Source organism: Primulina tabacum, chromosome 17 (assembly GCF_025594145.1).
Source record: "Primulina tabacum isolate GXHZ01 chromosome 17, ASM2559414v2, whole genome shotgun sequence".
Classification (NCBI taxonomy): Eukaryota; Viridiplantae; Streptophyta; class Magnoliopsida; order Lamiales; family Gesneriaceae; genus Primulina; species Primulina tabacum.
Genome location: NC_134566.1, coordinates 23,173,523 through 23,189,977, shown reverse-complemented (window position 1 = coordinate 23,189,977; position 16,455 = coordinate 23,173,523). Strand labels below are relative to the sequence as shown.

The 16,455-nt window shown below is 37.1% G+C and overlaps 1 protein-coding gene across 2 annotated transcripts; it reads left to right on the top strand.

Moving 5' to 3' along the window:
- The first annotated feature begins 7,135 nt into the window (after positions 1 to 7,135).
- On the top strand, positions 7,136 to 15,678 carry LOC142530321 (homeobox protein LUMINIDEPENDENS-like). 2 transcript variants are annotated; one of them, XM_075636102.1, is made up of 14 exons: positions 7,136 to 7,533; positions 7,675 to 7,702; positions 8,012 to 8,142; positions 8,415 to 8,621; positions 8,712 to 8,764; positions 8,861 to 8,954; positions 9,039 to 9,132; positions 9,488 to 9,617; positions 9,695 to 9,746; positions 9,832 to 9,875; positions 9,947 to 10,029; positions 11,796 to 12,200; positions 13,657 to 14,192; positions 14,807 to 15,678. In XM_075636102.1, exons 1-14 carry the CDS (start codon positions 7,363 to 7,365, stop codon positions 15,527 to 15,529), a joined length of 2,751 nt encoding a protein of 916 aa, XP_075492217.1. In that variant the 5' UTR covers positions 7,136 to 7,362; the 3' UTR covers positions 15,530 to 15,678. The 2 variants fall into 2 exon arrangements, with proteins under 2 accessions (XP_075492217.1, XP_075492216.1); XM_075636101.1 differs by having other exon boundaries at positions 7,137 to 7,533; positions 8,415 to 8,764.
- The last annotated feature ends 777 nt before the right edge of the window (positions 15,679 to 16,455 follow it).

Genomic DNA, 16,455 nt, shown 5'->3' with positions numbered 1-16,455 from the left:
TTATTATTTTAATTTTAACTAGAAAATTCTCACTTAATCATACCATATTTCTTCAGGATCCGTGAATTTCTTCATATCAGGATCCCATCCAAAACCTGAGTTATGACGTATAATCTTACAATAGTTGTCATATCTCAGTTTGAACCATTTTAAATGAATTTGATATCGTTTGAAAGTCTTTTCACACCCAAGTTTTTTGTTTAGAGCAAGAATTATTTTTGTTTCTATGATTTTTTTGTTAAATACTCACTCCTATCACGTCATCCTTGTGTGACAGCCTCAACGATAATTTTTAACAATTCATTGCTTTCTTCAGTTGTCCATATATTATATTTAACTTGTTTGAATCTCTCATTGATGATATCACTTAGATATACATAAAATAGAAAATAAATACATAATTATAAACATGCATATAAAGTTTACTAACTATTGGCAGAAAGAAAAGCAAAGAACTAAAGTAACAAATATAATCCTTATAAATGAAACTAATGAATGATAATGCATGATAGAAGCTTTCGAACAAGATGAATTGATAAGTTTCGAATAAGATGAATCGATAAACTTATTTTCAAAACTTTCGATATCAAATTTTTTACATATATATACACACACAAACATATATATATGTAAAAAAGTTGATACTAGAAGTTTTGAAAATAAATTTATCCACACACACACATATGTATTAGAAAATTCACATTTAATCCCAATAGCCTTGTAAAATATTTCATAGTATAAAAAAATTAAAGCATAAACTATGTGATTAAATGTTTTTACCACCAGAAATAAAATACAACAGTAATGTTGTGTCCTGTTAGGTCTATGTGACTATGTTAGTGAAGAAATAATAATGTTTAATATAAAATAAAATGTGGTCTCGATTTGACTCATTATTTTATTGAATGTAGAATCATCATAATAACTTAATTGAAAAGTGGATATTGTGAATCCATTTTTCCTCATCATGCACATTAGTTATACAACTCCGTCCGTTGAGATGGCCGATCACAAGCCCAAATAAAAGAGGAGTGCCGGTTTTATGTCGATGATAGCCGTAAAAAATATATCACCCACATTGCACATACTCCATGCCATGCACTATAATCCCCACAATCAATACTACAAACATAGATTTGTGGCTAGAATCGACTATTAATACAAACATTTGGACAAATGTGTGATATTCATAAATAAAATCAAAATCAATTATCGGTGACAATTTCTACCAATACCCTACATTTTTTAGCCAGGTAAGAATTTTTATACTTATTAGCTACATGATTTCAACACCTCAATATGAGACCAAATTTTTTTTTTTTAACGGAAATCGTAAATATTATTAAGAATCAAGAGAATTTCAGTTTTCATTCTAAACATCAAAGATAAAATCTGGAGGAGTATTCCAGATTGAGGGACGAGAATAGAAACAAGATGCCCTAGCAAGATTTGGACAACCTTGTTTGCTTCTCTACGTGTGAAACAAAAACTGAACGATGGTATTTGACGAAGTACTTCACGACACTATGCGATAATCTTCTCTTTCCAAGTTTATGGCCTCAACAACTGTTTTAGAATCGGACTCAAAGATAACATCTTGAACAATCATGCCTTCAACCCAGCTAAGGTCTTCCTTGAACACCGTTACTTCTGCATCTTTTAACTCCTACTCTTCCAAAGAACACATTAGTTTTAGCTGAAATAAATAGTCCATCCGAGCCTTGAAGGACCATTTCCACCCCGATGTTCCTTGAACCATTATGTATCGATGCGTCGACGTTGCATTTTAGTGCTCGAGCTTGTGGTTTTTGCCAGGTAACTCTCTCCCCATCATACTGGTTTGTTATATTCTGAGTTACTTTGATGCTACGCACCACTCTCCAATCCGTAAAGAGTTGTAATGTTGAGCTAACCACTGATTCAGTTGGTTTGAAAATTTTGTTCCATAGCTTGTCGTTTCGAGCCCTCCATATGCCCCATAATACCATTGCTATATTTTCAAGAGTGCTAACATCTACTTTCTGGAACAATTTGAACATCCATTGGACGAAACCATCTGCTTCATGGATAATGAGAACACTTGGTTCCAAGTTCCAAGTTCCAAGCTCTTCCCAGCAAGCTTTTGCCATTGGGCAGAAAATGAATTGATGCCATGAATCCTCCCATTCATTTCCACAGGTTGCACAAGAGATGAGGACCATAACTTGTTTCTTTTGAAGGTTTCCTCGATTTGGTAGAATATCTCTCGTGGCACGCCTCATAAAGACCTTCATCTTTGTTGGAATTTTCAGTTTCCATAGCTTTTTCCAGTCCCCGGAGACCCCATTATTTTCTCCCACATCTAATAGTTCCTGTGCGCTTTTATATCCTGACCGAACCGTATATTTGCCATTACTTCCATGGTGCCAAATAAGTTTGTCTCCTCCTGTGTTTGTGTGTATATGGATGTTCAATATCTTCTGTACATCTTGATTTCCAAATAGGTCGTACAACAGCTCATGATTCCACTGAGTAATGAAGGGGATGAATAATTCACTTAACTTCAGTGAGTTAAGCTCTGTAATAGGAGGTGATGATATGTAGAAATTACTTGGTTCACGTAACCAGTGATCTCTCCAGACAGTAATATTGTCCCCTTTTCCAATTAGCAATCGGACTCCTCTTTTTAGAATGACTCTTGAACTCCACAAAGTACGCCATATGAAGCTAAGATTGTGACCCAGATTTGCCTCCAGGAAATTCGAATTGGAAAAGTACTTGGATTTTATGACTCTGGCCATGAGGGAGTTTGGTTTAGCAATGAGATTCCATGCCTGTTTACCCAGCATATCCAAGTTAAAATACTTCAGATTTATGAACCCCATTCCCCCATTTATCTTCCTAGCACATAGGCGATCCCAACTTATCCATTTGATGGTTCTATTGCCACTTGAATTAGAACCCCACCATAACGAGTTCATCATGCGTTGTAGCTCCTCTGTGGTAGATTTCGGTAGTAGGAACACATTCATGCATTAAGATGGTAATGCTTGGGCTACTGCTTTAAGTAGGATTTCTCTCCTTGCTTTTGAAATAAATTTACCTTGCCAACCTTGAAATTTCTTCCAAAGTTTTTCTTTCAAGTAGTTGAATATATCCTTTTTCTTTTTGCCAATTAGAGAAAGAAGTCCCAGGTAATTTCCGGGCCGCAGGTCGTTTGTGATTCCAAGATTTCCACCTAGTAGCTCCTTTTGGTCCGGCTCCAAATTTCCACTGAACATAATCCCAGATGACATAAAGTTTATCGCTTGGCCTGATGCTTCATCGTAGTCTCGTAACAGCTGCTTAACCACCTCGCATTCCCCCTCATTTGCTTTACAGAATAGAAGACTATCATCAGCAAATAACAGATGAGAAATGGTTGGACCACTTCTGCTAACTCAACAGCCATGTATATGTCCCTGTCTCTCGGCGTCTGGAATCATAGATCACAAGCCATGTGCACAAATGATAAAGAGATAGGGTGATAACGGACAGCCTTGGCGCAAGCCGTGATGGGTTGGATGGGGCCTACAACTCTGTCATTCACCAAGACTGAGTACGAGACAGTTGTGATGCATAGCATAAGTAGATCTACCCACTGTCTGTGAAAGCCAATCTTGATCATCATTTTTTTCCAAGAAATCCCAGCTTAGTCGATCATATGCCTTACTCACATCAAGTTTTAAAGCCATGTAACCATCCTTTCCTATTGTCTGGCGTTTAAGGTTGTGAATAATTTCAAATGCTATAACAAAATTATCATTATCGATCTTCCCAAAACGAAGGCAGACTGAAACTATGAGATTATTCTGTCCAGCAGCGGTTTCATTCGGTTAGCCAAGACCTTGGCAAAGATTAAATAAAGTACATTACACAGGGAGATGGGTCTCAAGTCCTTCATGTTATTTGGTTTTGCACATTTTGGGATAAACACTATATGTGTGTCATTCAAGTGATCTGGAAAGGATCCTCTACTTCTCCATCTATTGCAATCCTGGTAAACATCATGTCCAACCATACTCCAGAATTTGTGGAAAAATGTTGGATTAAATCCATCTGGTCATGGTGATTTATCGCCATTCATTTGTAACACAGCAGCTTTCACTTCTTCAAGTTAAAAAGGTTTAAGTTAGCTCGTTGTTGTCTACTATGGAAACCACTGGTTCAACTTTTGAAGTGACCAGGTCACAATTTTCCAAAATAGGAGAGCACAAGTCAGCAAAATATTTCTTGGCGATGTCGCATAAATCATCGATATGCTCGAAATATTGACCATTATCATCAGTCAACTTTTTTATTTTATTAATTTCTCTTCGGTTTGTGGTTGTTTTGTAAAAAAACTTGGAGTTCATATCACCATCCTTTAGCCAGTAAGCTTTCGCACGATATTTCCAAAAGATATATTGTGATAGTAGTTCAATAAGTTCTGAATATAGCTCTTGAGATCGACGCACTGATGCAGGATCTGCCCTGGATCGAATATTTTCTATTTCTTTTGGCATCGATCGATGTTATTCTGAAACTTTCTTGAGACACCTCTACCCCATCTATGCATATTAACAGCTACGTGTTGTAATTTATCAGTGAGGAGAGTGTTCAAAGAGTTCTCCCAACTGTTTCGTACTACATCAGAAAGTCCTGGTTCACGGAGACATTTGTTTTCGAATCGGAATCCCTTTTTTTCCATTGTGGAGTTTCTTCTCTGTTGCAAGTAAAATCAATGAATGGTCAGATAATGGTGTTGTGCAGTTGGATAGAGTGCCTTGAGGGAATAAGGTAGCCCAATTTGTATTAACAAGTGCCCTGTCAATTCTTTCTTCAATAGCGTTCATGTTTCCCTTACTCTTTGCCAAGTGTAAGAATACCCATCCAGAGTTGCCACTACTTCACGGAATCCATTGATGAGCCACGATGGGTGATCCACCCGTCCTCTTTTATCTTCAGGACTAAGCATGTCATTAAAGTCTCCTATGCAACACCAAGGTAGATTAGATCGGTTGTGCAGTCTGTAGAGTAGATTCCATGAGTCCCTTCTTTGTCGTCTCTCAGGATAGCCATAAAAACTCGTGAGTCTCCAGGTAGGTTTATTGTCTTCTTTGATATCAGCGTTGATATGATTTGCAGAGAAATCTTGTAAACTACAAAGATCCTTATAACGCCATAAAAGAGCCAACCCCCCACTGCATCCAGTTTTATTGTTAGCAAACGCTCCAACAAACCCAAGCTTTACTCTCTCATTTCTTCGATTCTAGCAGAATAGACCAAATTTTTAGAGAGAAACAAAATCTCGGCTTTGTGAGTTCGGATCAACTCACGTAGAACAGGAATTGCTCGAGGCTGGCCAAGCCATCAGCAATTCCAACTCGAGCAATTCCAACTTAGAACAATCATGGTTCCTGGCAGGCCTGCGAAACAGGGCCTGCTAATAAAAAATGTTTGTTTGGGCTATCATTCTCAGTGGTATGTGTATGAGTTTTCTTTTCCACAAGCATATTAGAGGAATTGGGTTGGGCCTCTATAGTATAATTTAGCCGTGAACGTTTCATATTATTAAGCAATTCCACCTCATTCCCATCAACTTCCCCCATCATAGTTCTCTGGAATGGTGCTTTCAAATAGGCTATTTTCAAGAGTCAGGCTCCAATTATTAGGCTCATTAATTGAAATTGAGTGATTTTCGGAAATTTGTTTGCCTTTTCCGGAGAATCTGTTAATTGCTTATGCCAATTCATGATTTGTCACTTCTGCTTTGTTGCCTCCTATTGCTATTCCACCGGGAGTATCGGGGATTTCGGTAGGTTCGTCTTCACGCAGCCATTTGTTCTCGCCCAAACTGATCATTCTCCTGTCGTGTGCTCGAAGCTAGGTGCCCCAGTAGCGATTTCCATCATCATTCGTCATAGTAAAAGTTTGTCACAAAAATTTTCTGTGTGTCCAAGGCAGCCACATAGAAAGCAGAAGGACCCGAGCTTTTCGTATTTAAAACTTGCTAAGAAACTGTCACCATTTGACTTTCTTATTTTCTTGCAACGTTTGAGTGGGTTCCAGACGTCAAGAGCTACTCGGACACGCATATAAGGCCTCCAGCATCCCTTGTTATTATTGTTGTCGTACTCCAAAAAAATACCCATAAAGGAGCCCAATTTCCTGCCAACAGCTTCAAGACATATACCAAGTGGTAGATCATGAATTTGAATCCAGAAATTGAGATAAATAAGTGGTACCTGTAATGGTTGTTCTTCTTGTTTCAAATGGTGGAACAGGAGAAAGTTGTTATCAAAAGTCCACGGTCCCCCTTCCAATATCCTTCGCATATCAACTCTGTGGTAGAACGGGAAAATAAATCTTTTGAACACAATCTCTCGAATAGTGACTCCTTTCCCAGGCCTCTAGATAACAGATAAATGTTGTTTCATAATGTTCAGATTGATTTGTCTCTCAGTCAAGAATGTGCCAACCAAGCATAACTCAACGACATCTTCAGTCACATTTAGGATATCTGGAGTAAAAGTGATCTCATCACCTTCGTCGTCGAGTAGGGATAAGCCATCCATTTGCGCTTCCATGATGATGATGGCCTTTCGAGAATAAACTCACGCTCTCAACAAGGTGAGAAAACTCCAAAGCTCTCAAAAAGGAGAGAAAACCTTCATAAGACAACAATATTATACGCACATACATCCCTTGATGTATATGTACATAACCTTTGAATATTTTTATAATGATTCAAAAATCTTGAAACATACCTTTGAAATTTGAAAGCGATAACCCTCGAATTCTCCTTTATTTATATATATATATATATATATTGGTTAATGGAATAAAAGTCTACCAAAATTTCTAAGATGAGATATATTTTTTTATTTTTTAAACTCATACACATTGTTTTAAAGTTTGTACATGATTTTTTTTATAAAAATCATCGGAAATCAATTGAAACTTTGGATACTCAATTGATTTTTATAGAATTTTAAAAAATCAGGGTGAATACAGACGACGTTTTAAAATTGTACAAAAATTTAATATAGATATCACTAAATTTTTATAAAATTTATAAAAGTGTAAATTAAATACCTTTGTATTTTTAAAATCATAAAAGTATTATTTGTTAGATTGAATACATCCTTCTTGCTTTGTTTTCACCAACTTTCGTTTGCCAACCCTAATTTCGAAATCTGGCGCACCCTTTCTCAGTTTCTTAACCGTAGCCTGATTCTGCAGAACCATAACCATAACCATAACCATAACCTTTGGGATTTCTATCCTTTTTGTTAATTGCAACCGACGCAAGTCTTATCTCGAGCGGGTGGGTATTTTTTACTTCTGCCGTGGAGATAGCCGATGGAGTCTTCGACGGGCAATCAATTAGAATTGGTCGTGTCGAAGAGAGCGTCGTATCAAGAGTTTTTAGAGGCTCAGAACGATCTATTTCAGACACAGATTGGAAAGCTCCAAAAAATTGTTGCCACCCAATGTAAACTAACTGGCATCAATCCCCTGTCCCAAGAAATGGTTTGTTCGGTTATTGTTTTTTCTTTAATTTCCTTGGAAAAATTAATTTGTGCGCGTGTGTGTGTGTTTTGGATAATTAACTGATATTCGGATCATTTGTTTGTCTTTTCTTTTCTGACCGCGCTCAATAAATTTATGCAGGCTGCTGGAGCGTTATCTATTAAAATCGGTGAGTTTTTTTTATTTTTATTTTATTTTATTTTAATTGTGTACCCAATTTGTTTTGGGATTCAATTAGAGGTTTCTATTCAGTCATTGATTAGTAAATATATTTGATGTGCTAAAAGATCTCTTCCACAATTCTCAATGAGCAATCCGTTTCGGGTGTGGATATTGTCTCATGTTTGGATAAATATTATATCGCAAGATTGGTCGACCATACGCATGGATCTACAACTATCAATTTGATTGATTTTTTGCTGCCTGTCCACTATTTAATATTCTGATTTTTGTTCTACTTGACATCTTTTTTTCTCAGGAAAGCGACCTAGAGATTTGTTGAATCCAAAGGCTGTACAGTACTTGCAGCTTGTATTTTCTATCAAAGATGCAGTTAGCAAGAGGGAAACACGGGAAATCAGTGCTCAATTTGGGGTTACGGCTAGTCAGGTCTCTTCGTCCTCTTTTTGGTTTCTCTGGAGTCTCAAATCTGTGGGCTGGCAAGTTCCTGCGGTTGAGAAGTTCCGCGAGCGCCTATGATACTATTTGAATTCAAAATGTTAAAAATATACTTGTTAGGATGACAACCAAGTTTATTTTTAGGGTCTATGAAAAACTTGGTCCATTTGGATTATATGTATGACTGTATGCTGCTGCAGAAATTTTCTTTTGGCGATTTCAAACCGTTAACTGAACAATCATTTTATGTCTATACTGTATAGGTCCGGGAGTTCTTTGCTGGTCAGCGATCAAGAATTAGGAACTTCATCAGATTGTCCGGAGAGAAGGCTGACAGATCTAGGACCTGTGATGAGAGTCATGATGAAACACCCTCAATTTCAAATCCAAATGTGTCTGCAGAACCTGTTCCGATTGACACAGTAGCTCCAAACAGTCATGAAGCGTCATCTCGATCGATGCAGCCTGAGGTGGTCCCATTAGGCAAAGAGAAGTCGGATAGACATTTTATGGTCAATATCTTTCGCTTGATGAGGAGTGAAGAATCTTTCTCTGGACAGGTTAAATTGCTGGAGTGGATTTTACAGATTGAAACAATCTCAGTACTTCACTGGTACTTTAAAACCTGGCCTCGGTGAATCACTGTCTGTGATGATTTATGCAAATGGGTAGTTTTTCCTGTATGATCTAATTTCTTTTTTATTTCCAGGTTTTTGGTTGAAGGCGGAGTTATGATATTAGCAACATGGCTGAGTCAAGCGGCTATGGAAGAACAAACGAGTGTTCTTAACATTGTTCTGAAGGTGATTCAGTCATATTATTGATTTACCACATTCTTTACTTTTCATAGCTATCAATGGCTTAAAAGGATGTTCCTGTATTTGCAGGTGCTCTGTCATTTGCCATTACGCAAGGCCCTCCCCGTGCATATGTCTGCTATATTGCAAAGTGTTAATAAACTACGTTTTTATAGGGTATCAGGTGCACGCTTTTGCTTCTAGTTTCCTATCCATGCATGTCTCTGATAGTCTTTTATCTATGCTTTCATGAATGTTAAGTCATGTACAATAAATCGATCAACCATCTTCAAATGTCTTTGTGATAATCTTTAGACTGTAAAATGGATGCGTGGACATCAAATACAGACTTTTAGGCATGTCACCTGTACATCATGGATATTTGTTATTTTTGGCTTTTTATGGCTAATGAATATATTTTCTTTGCATGGATTGTTTATTACATAGTTGACTTTCTATTATTTTTAAAACTGAAAGAGTTAACTATTCCCGGGATTTTTTTGGCTGCTTGTCTCATTTTTTTCTGATTTGAAGACCAGACATCTCAAACAGGGCAAGAATTTTATTATCTACATGGAGCAAAATGTTTGCAAGCAGCCAATCTTCAAACAAACTCAATGGTAACAAATCTGTCGGTGATGCGCAGGATGAGATGCTATTGAAGCAGAGGCAAGTACATTTAACTTGTATTGTCGAAAGTGTTGTTTCAAGTATTTGAAAATTAATGAGTTTGTTGTCTGTTGCAGCATTAAAGAAGTTATGGGTAATGAAACTTGGGATTCAAATGTTGATTACTCAGTAAGTATTCCCATAGTTAACTTCAAAATCTTCGAAAACATGTTAACTCTGATAAAGTTGCTCACTGGTCATTTTTAAAATACAGGAAGCAGATCTGAAAATAACAAATGGAAATGCGAACAGCTTCAGGTATCCACTGGCATCAGGTTGTTTGAAACTTTTTTTTTGGGATTTATATTTAGCCTGGATTTATTTCTCAGGAAGTTGGGATCTCCACAGAAATTGAGGCTGCTTGCATCATCAGGGGAAGAATATAATAAAAGGCGAGGTGTCATGTCATCTCGTATCCTTCTAATCGCCTATGAACTAAATGAAGAACTATACTTTATTTTCTTTTCGGGACTTTGCGGGAGCAGTTGGTTGGGGATTGACGTGCAATAGTATTTTTATACTTGGTAATCTATAAAAGATCCCTATCACTTTGATAGATAAAATATTTTATTTAGTTTTTATCTGAAAATAAATTAGACACTTTTTTTCTCAGTGACATATAAATATTTAACCAATCTGGAATTTGAACATTGGCCGAATTATTGGGAGTCGGTGGCAAAAGTCATGTAAAACAATGACCTCACAATATCGCTGCTGTGGTTAATGATATTTCACCAGGAAATTATGAATTGTGAAATCCAAAGATTACGTTGGGCAAGGTAGAATATTGGGTATTATAAAGTTACAAACTACAACTTATACGATGATGATGAGAAAAAATAAAGAGTTTCTAGAAAGTAAAACTGGGGGAAAAAACTGGAAGATCATGGATAAGTAAGATGATATCATTGGACGGCCAGCTGAATTTTTCAGTTTTTGCTTCGGGTTTTCATGCATTGCTTCAGCTTCCTCCATGGACTCTGTGTTTGCTCGCTTTTCATTGAATTTCTATTTCCCCGGCTTTGTTGATATGATCTTATTTAACTGTATGATAAATGGCTTTTTGGCTGCTAATTAGCTACAAATCTACGTACTCAAATAACAACCGTTTACCCAACTATTAAATTAACAAAATCATTGCTTTTACAAGTTGGTTTTGGTTGTGGCTGATTAAAAAGCTACCATTTGACGGTTTATTGACGATCTAAAGTTATGGTAACTGGTAAATAATCTTCTGTTGCATCTGGAGAATATTGAAAATATAACTTAATAGAGCTATATTGCGCTTCCATGAATTTGTAAGACTTCAATTTTACCTCATTCTATCATCATTTTTCTGGATCGTTCTTTTGTTTTTAAACTGTTGAGAAATCTGAGGGAAACGGGAGAAACTAATCTACAACCTTTTCTATTATCTATTAAGCACGTCAAGTCTTCACCAATTGTGATGAAGGCCAACTTCACCCAGAAGTTTGTGACTATTGCAAACTAAGAAGGGTTTGATTGGTGCTATATTAGAATTTGGGTGCATACATGAACATAATTTCGGCAAACATGGACACGGCAACATCATTCATATAGACCTCTGGGGAAGGTGAGGTCTGTTAGCAACATTGTAAGAATTAGTTGGAGTGTAGTATGGATAAAAATCGAGTCGTAGTTTAAAAAGTAATGTTGTACACGATAAAAAGTGTTGAGAAATCGCATATATGATTTAACTAAACTCCAGTGTACATGGGAATCCACCATCGTTATTGTGACTGAAGAATGAAATTATATGTTTGGCATCATTATTACGATCAGTGAACGGTTAAATTGAGGTTCACTATCTCACGGTGTTGTGCAAAAGAAATAAGCCAAAAACGATAAAATTGACATCTAGCTGTAAACTGAGTTAAAATCATGAGCTTATGAGCATTAATATTTAACGCTGTCTAACTTTTACTAATGATTTATGGTTGTGATCAATTGCGAGAGCAATACTACCAATCATGCGTTCTCCCATTTGTTGGTATCTGATTGATATCTTAATGTCTGTCTGTACGTGGGGTATAAATGCACTTTTGAAATTATTCGTCCAACTCTGCTTTCTTATGATAATTGCTTCCAAGGCATTCAGGGTGTCCTTTCCCTTTATTCTTTTTTGTTGTCTATATACCATGCCTTAACTAGTCACAGAAATGCGAGAGCGAAGAAAGGTTAAGATGGTTGAGCCCCCTGGCCAAAGAATAGTTGCCAATAGCTCACATATTGTGAAATCCACACCTGCAACTCATAGTAGGCCACTTTCAGCTGATGATATACAGAAAGCGAAAATGCGCACCCAATTTATGCAAAGTAAATCCACAAAGAGTGATGATAATTCCCAAGTGAAGTCTGATAGTCCACCCAATTGTAGCACATCCCAGTCCAGCGTCCTACAGTCAATACCTATACCTGTTCGGGGAGATCTTGGTGAGAGGAGGGAACTTGTTAATGCCGTATCCAAAGTTTCTAATATAAGGGAAACTACTCATTCAAATTTGGAGGAACCACCATGGAAAAGGATCAAGAGAACCCCGTTCACATGGCGGACACCCCGAGGTACAGTTGCCTTTTGCTCTCATTCTTGTGGTCCTTGTGTTCCTCTGATTGTTCAAGTTTACAATCTAATTGATGATTAGGCTTGCTTTCAGAATTTTGTGAAGATTTGGAAACATTACCTACCATTAACTGGCTGAAATAAGACAGCTTTCCCTGACACCGTTTTTCTTTTCATTTTCAAAACTAAAGTAGACTTCTCACCCGCAGTACCCTCGTTCTAGCGTATTAGGAAATTATGGGTCATACGAAGTTTTAAATAGAGTTGCTAAAATCAAGGGCAGATGACCTGGCTTTTAAATTGTTTATTTAGTAAATTAATCTTGGTTTTGCCGAGGACGTTTTCATTTTGGTGAACTTGCTAATGAAAGTTGGCACATTTTCCCTCCTTTTGTATGGATTATGTGTTTGCCATTGTTAGGCCATTATTAATTGGTATATTTTGTATAAACTCTGTTGCATGCGTTTCTCAATCAAGGAAACTAATAATTTAATTGAAAGATTAAATGGGATTGATTACTATCTTAATTATAGGAGGAATTGCAATGCACCCATGTTCTGTTGTTTTGATGGAATACCATCCTTGTGTATATAATTTCTCATGCTTCTAAAATGTAACAGAACTCAAGAGAGAAGAAAGGGAAGTGTGGTGGAGCTTTTTCAGCACAAACAATGTGTTATTTTGTTCCCGTATTATGAGTTGTCCACAGTTGATTTGCGTCAATTGTACCAGTATTCTGTTGTTTTCTTCTAGTTTTATGCCTATCCACTGTTTCACCTCATTCATGAAGTGCTATGTCTGGCCATTCCTCTTTATCTCATTTCTCCAACCTTTCGTTGCTAATTGTTTGCATTTTCCTTTCTGCCAAACCACGTGTGCTCTTGCTTGGTAACAATCGAAATAGTGGAAAAGAAGTCTCTTTTGCTCAGCTAAGTAACCATTCGTTCCCCTTCTGGAATACCCCTCATTGATGGTGAACTGCAACGAGAATAAAACTTCAAACATATGAGAACTTGATCACGAAAGGACCAAAGATTTGCATTATTAACTTCCGCTTAAATAGCTTGTTCTTCGTGTTCAAGCCAGGAAAGAATTACCGCTGCATTTCAAAGTATTCCATGAATAAGTTAATCCAACTACGCCTTTCCGACGCATGCAATTTCGTTGGGTTGATTGCTCCATATATCAATGAAGCTATCTAAATAACATATAAATGGACGATTTAAACATTAACAGAATTTCAATGTATTGATTTTAAATATTTTAAACTCAAGCCTGCCTTTGTCGTCTTCCTCGCTTGTTAATAAATTTACTTATCGAATTACCATACCAGAAACTTCAAAAAGAAGAATTTTATCAGCAATACTCTCTCCTTTGTTACTTGTTGCTACATCCTTGTTTCTTGAGTTAGAGTTTGTTTCACCTTTGCTCATACCGAGCATTTGTTTGTTGATGCAGAAGTGAACATCAGGGAATCATGGCTCGTTGGTACTGGTGAAAGCAGCAAAGAAGTCGAAGTTCAGAAAAATAGAATACGGCGTGAGAGAGAAATTATTTACCGGACAATTCAAGAAATTCCAACAAACCCGAGAGAACCTTGGGACAGAGAAATGGACTACGATGACACATTAACTCTTGAAATTCCTATAGAGCAGTTACCAGATGTTGAACCACTCGAAACACCACAAGTTTCTGTTAATGGTTGTGAGGGAAGTGTAGCTGCGGTCTCAACAACATTGTGTGATGCTGGTGGAAGTGTGCCTGAACCAGATCTTGAACTGCTTGCTGAGTTGCTTAAAAACCCGGAATTAGTTTATGCATTGACATCGGGCCAGGCTGGTGATTTATCCAGTAACGAGACTGTCAAGCTTCTCGATATGATTAAGGTTAATGGGGTGACCTCTGTAAGTAATTTTGCTGGTTTAGGCGCAAAAGGTGACGACAAAGTTGAGGTTTCTCTGCCCTCGCCGACTCCATCGAGCGACCTTGTGCCGGTGCGTAATTTAAGCAAATTGTATACACAAGTTTTGAAATTTAATGTTTTTTCTTCACCATACTTAACAACAATAATATCCCCTGTTTTTACTTGTCTGCCAAGCTCCCTTGTCTGCCAAGCTCCCTTGTCATTGGGTCTATCTCAAATATGTGAAGGAAGAAGCAATAATATTATAATGAAAGTGATTCCAAATACGCTGCAGTTTCCTAAGACCGTTGCGCAAATTTTATAGCATATTTTTCCCTCCGTTTTTTTATTCAAAACTGAAAGCTTCTTGGGTCGACCTTAAAATATATAACGTACACACTCACAGGCACTCTTCTAGCTCGCATAAATTTAAATAAAACCGGAGATACTTCCGATTTTTATCCAGGATATTTCGTTTCAATTGGACGGAAAGCTGCATAGGGGTCCATGGAGTATGCGTGAAAGAATGTCGTGTAGAGTTTCCAAAACATTAACAGAACTTTCAACAATGATCATGGGATAATGAAAAGCTATTCCCGTTGCTTTATTCTCTTGCATTTTCATATGATTACGGTTTCAACTTCGTGATTATGGTTTGCTCGCTTTCTTGTCTTTTCTTTTTTTTTGATTTTTTGTTTACTGCAGAATGGATTGAAGCGTGACTTAACGAGAAACCCGTTTTCACGGCAGCACACAACTGCAAAAGGCAGTGCTCATTTTCCAGGGGCCCCTGTTTTTGTCACTCACCCTCCACCAGTATCGACTCTACAATCCACTATTCAGTCACAGCAGCATACTAATATTCTTATGCATAACAAATCCTCCAGTGTACACCATTTGGCTCCAGAGATGATGCTAAACCAGAACACTGCTATCAACTCTAATCGTGCTTCACCTAGTTTACTTCGGGTAGAAAACTTTGGCAATATCGATATGTCAGCAAGGTCTCTGGGCATTTCATCCACCAGAGTCTTACCAACTCCCACATCTGCACCATCACATCCACAGCTTCCTTACACACGGGAATCTACGGGTCCCCATTCATTAACAACAAGACTGGGTTATGAGACAATTAATTACCATCAAAAGAATCCAACTATAAACAATGTTCGCACCGGGGCCCATGTCCACGCTGCAGTGCCTACAGGGACCTGGGAGAGATATGAACGTGCAGGGAGGCCTGAATTTGAATCATGGAGCCCAGAAAATAGCCCGCATAGACGTCATGAATATATTCCGGGCCAAAATTATCCCGAATCAAGAGTGAATATAAGACACGAAAGAGAGAGGCAGACGCATCGAAATTCGGTGCAGTCTTCTGGTTTCCGGGACCAGAGAATGGGTGGAGTACGTGACTATAGAAGATAGCTGTGAAACGAGATCCTGTTTTGCCTGCAGTTCTTTGGTTGCTCAAAGAATTGTTGTATGTGATGTATAACTTTTGGTTTAATTGTTGTTTTAACAGGACATATTGGAACACAATGTTCTTAAATTTTTCAGCAAGCTCACATCTTTCATTTGTCGTCATTTTTCCTTGCACCGAATCCGATCCCAGAATTTAGAAATTGATCAATCTGTTTTGTCTTAATTATTATCTTCTATTTCTATAATATTAGGATAAGATACTAAAAGTCTTTTGGAGAGTAAAAAGTCATTATGTTCTTATATAGTATATTTGAGAGCTCTTCTAATCTACCAGCCACTAATTTATCAACTAAACCAAATCTTGATGATGATATCAAATCTCAAGAAACGTTTGAAAAATATCTTCAAGTTCGTTCGGTATAGTCCATATAGCTTAGGAACAATATGTTATCTGATAGAGAAACGTGGGACGGCAGATTAATGATGTCATATCACCCCCACATTATGGGCTTTTTCATTGTTTACTGTGAATAAAATAATGACTCAAATAAGTAACGCATACGGATATAAATTAATAATCATACGTATCACGCCAATGGAGAGGGCATGATACACTTTTTTTTAAAAAAAAAAAAAATAAAGTCACGCCGTTTAAGACGGCGGACTTATAAAAAAAATAACAAGTCAAGCCTGACTTTTTTTTTTTAATTTTTTGTACACATAAATTACTAAAAAAATAATAACTAGAATTGCGGTGACAGAGTGATGAGATGTATCACGATCAGTACAAATCACACGAACCAATTACCACGTCTTGTTAAATGGTGTGTTTTTTTTACCGAATATTGAAAATTTGCTTATATAATTGGTGAACGTCTAGAGAACATTTGTTATCATTATTCTTCGTTGGTCTAAAAAAAATTTGAAGT

Coding starts and splice junctions, on each gene's coding strand:
- LOC142530321 (XM_075636101.1), top strand. CDS start 7,363: ATGGAGTCTTCGACGGGCAATCAATTAGAATTGGTCGTGTCGAAGAGA. Junction 10,030..11,795: donor GCGAGGTGTCATGTCATCTC/GTATCCTTCTAA, acceptor AACTAGTCACAG/AAATGCGAGAGCGAAGAAAG. Junction 12,201..13,656: donor CACATGGCGGACACCCCGAG/GTACAGTTGCCT, acceptor TTGTTGATGCAG/AAGTGAACATCAGGGAATCA.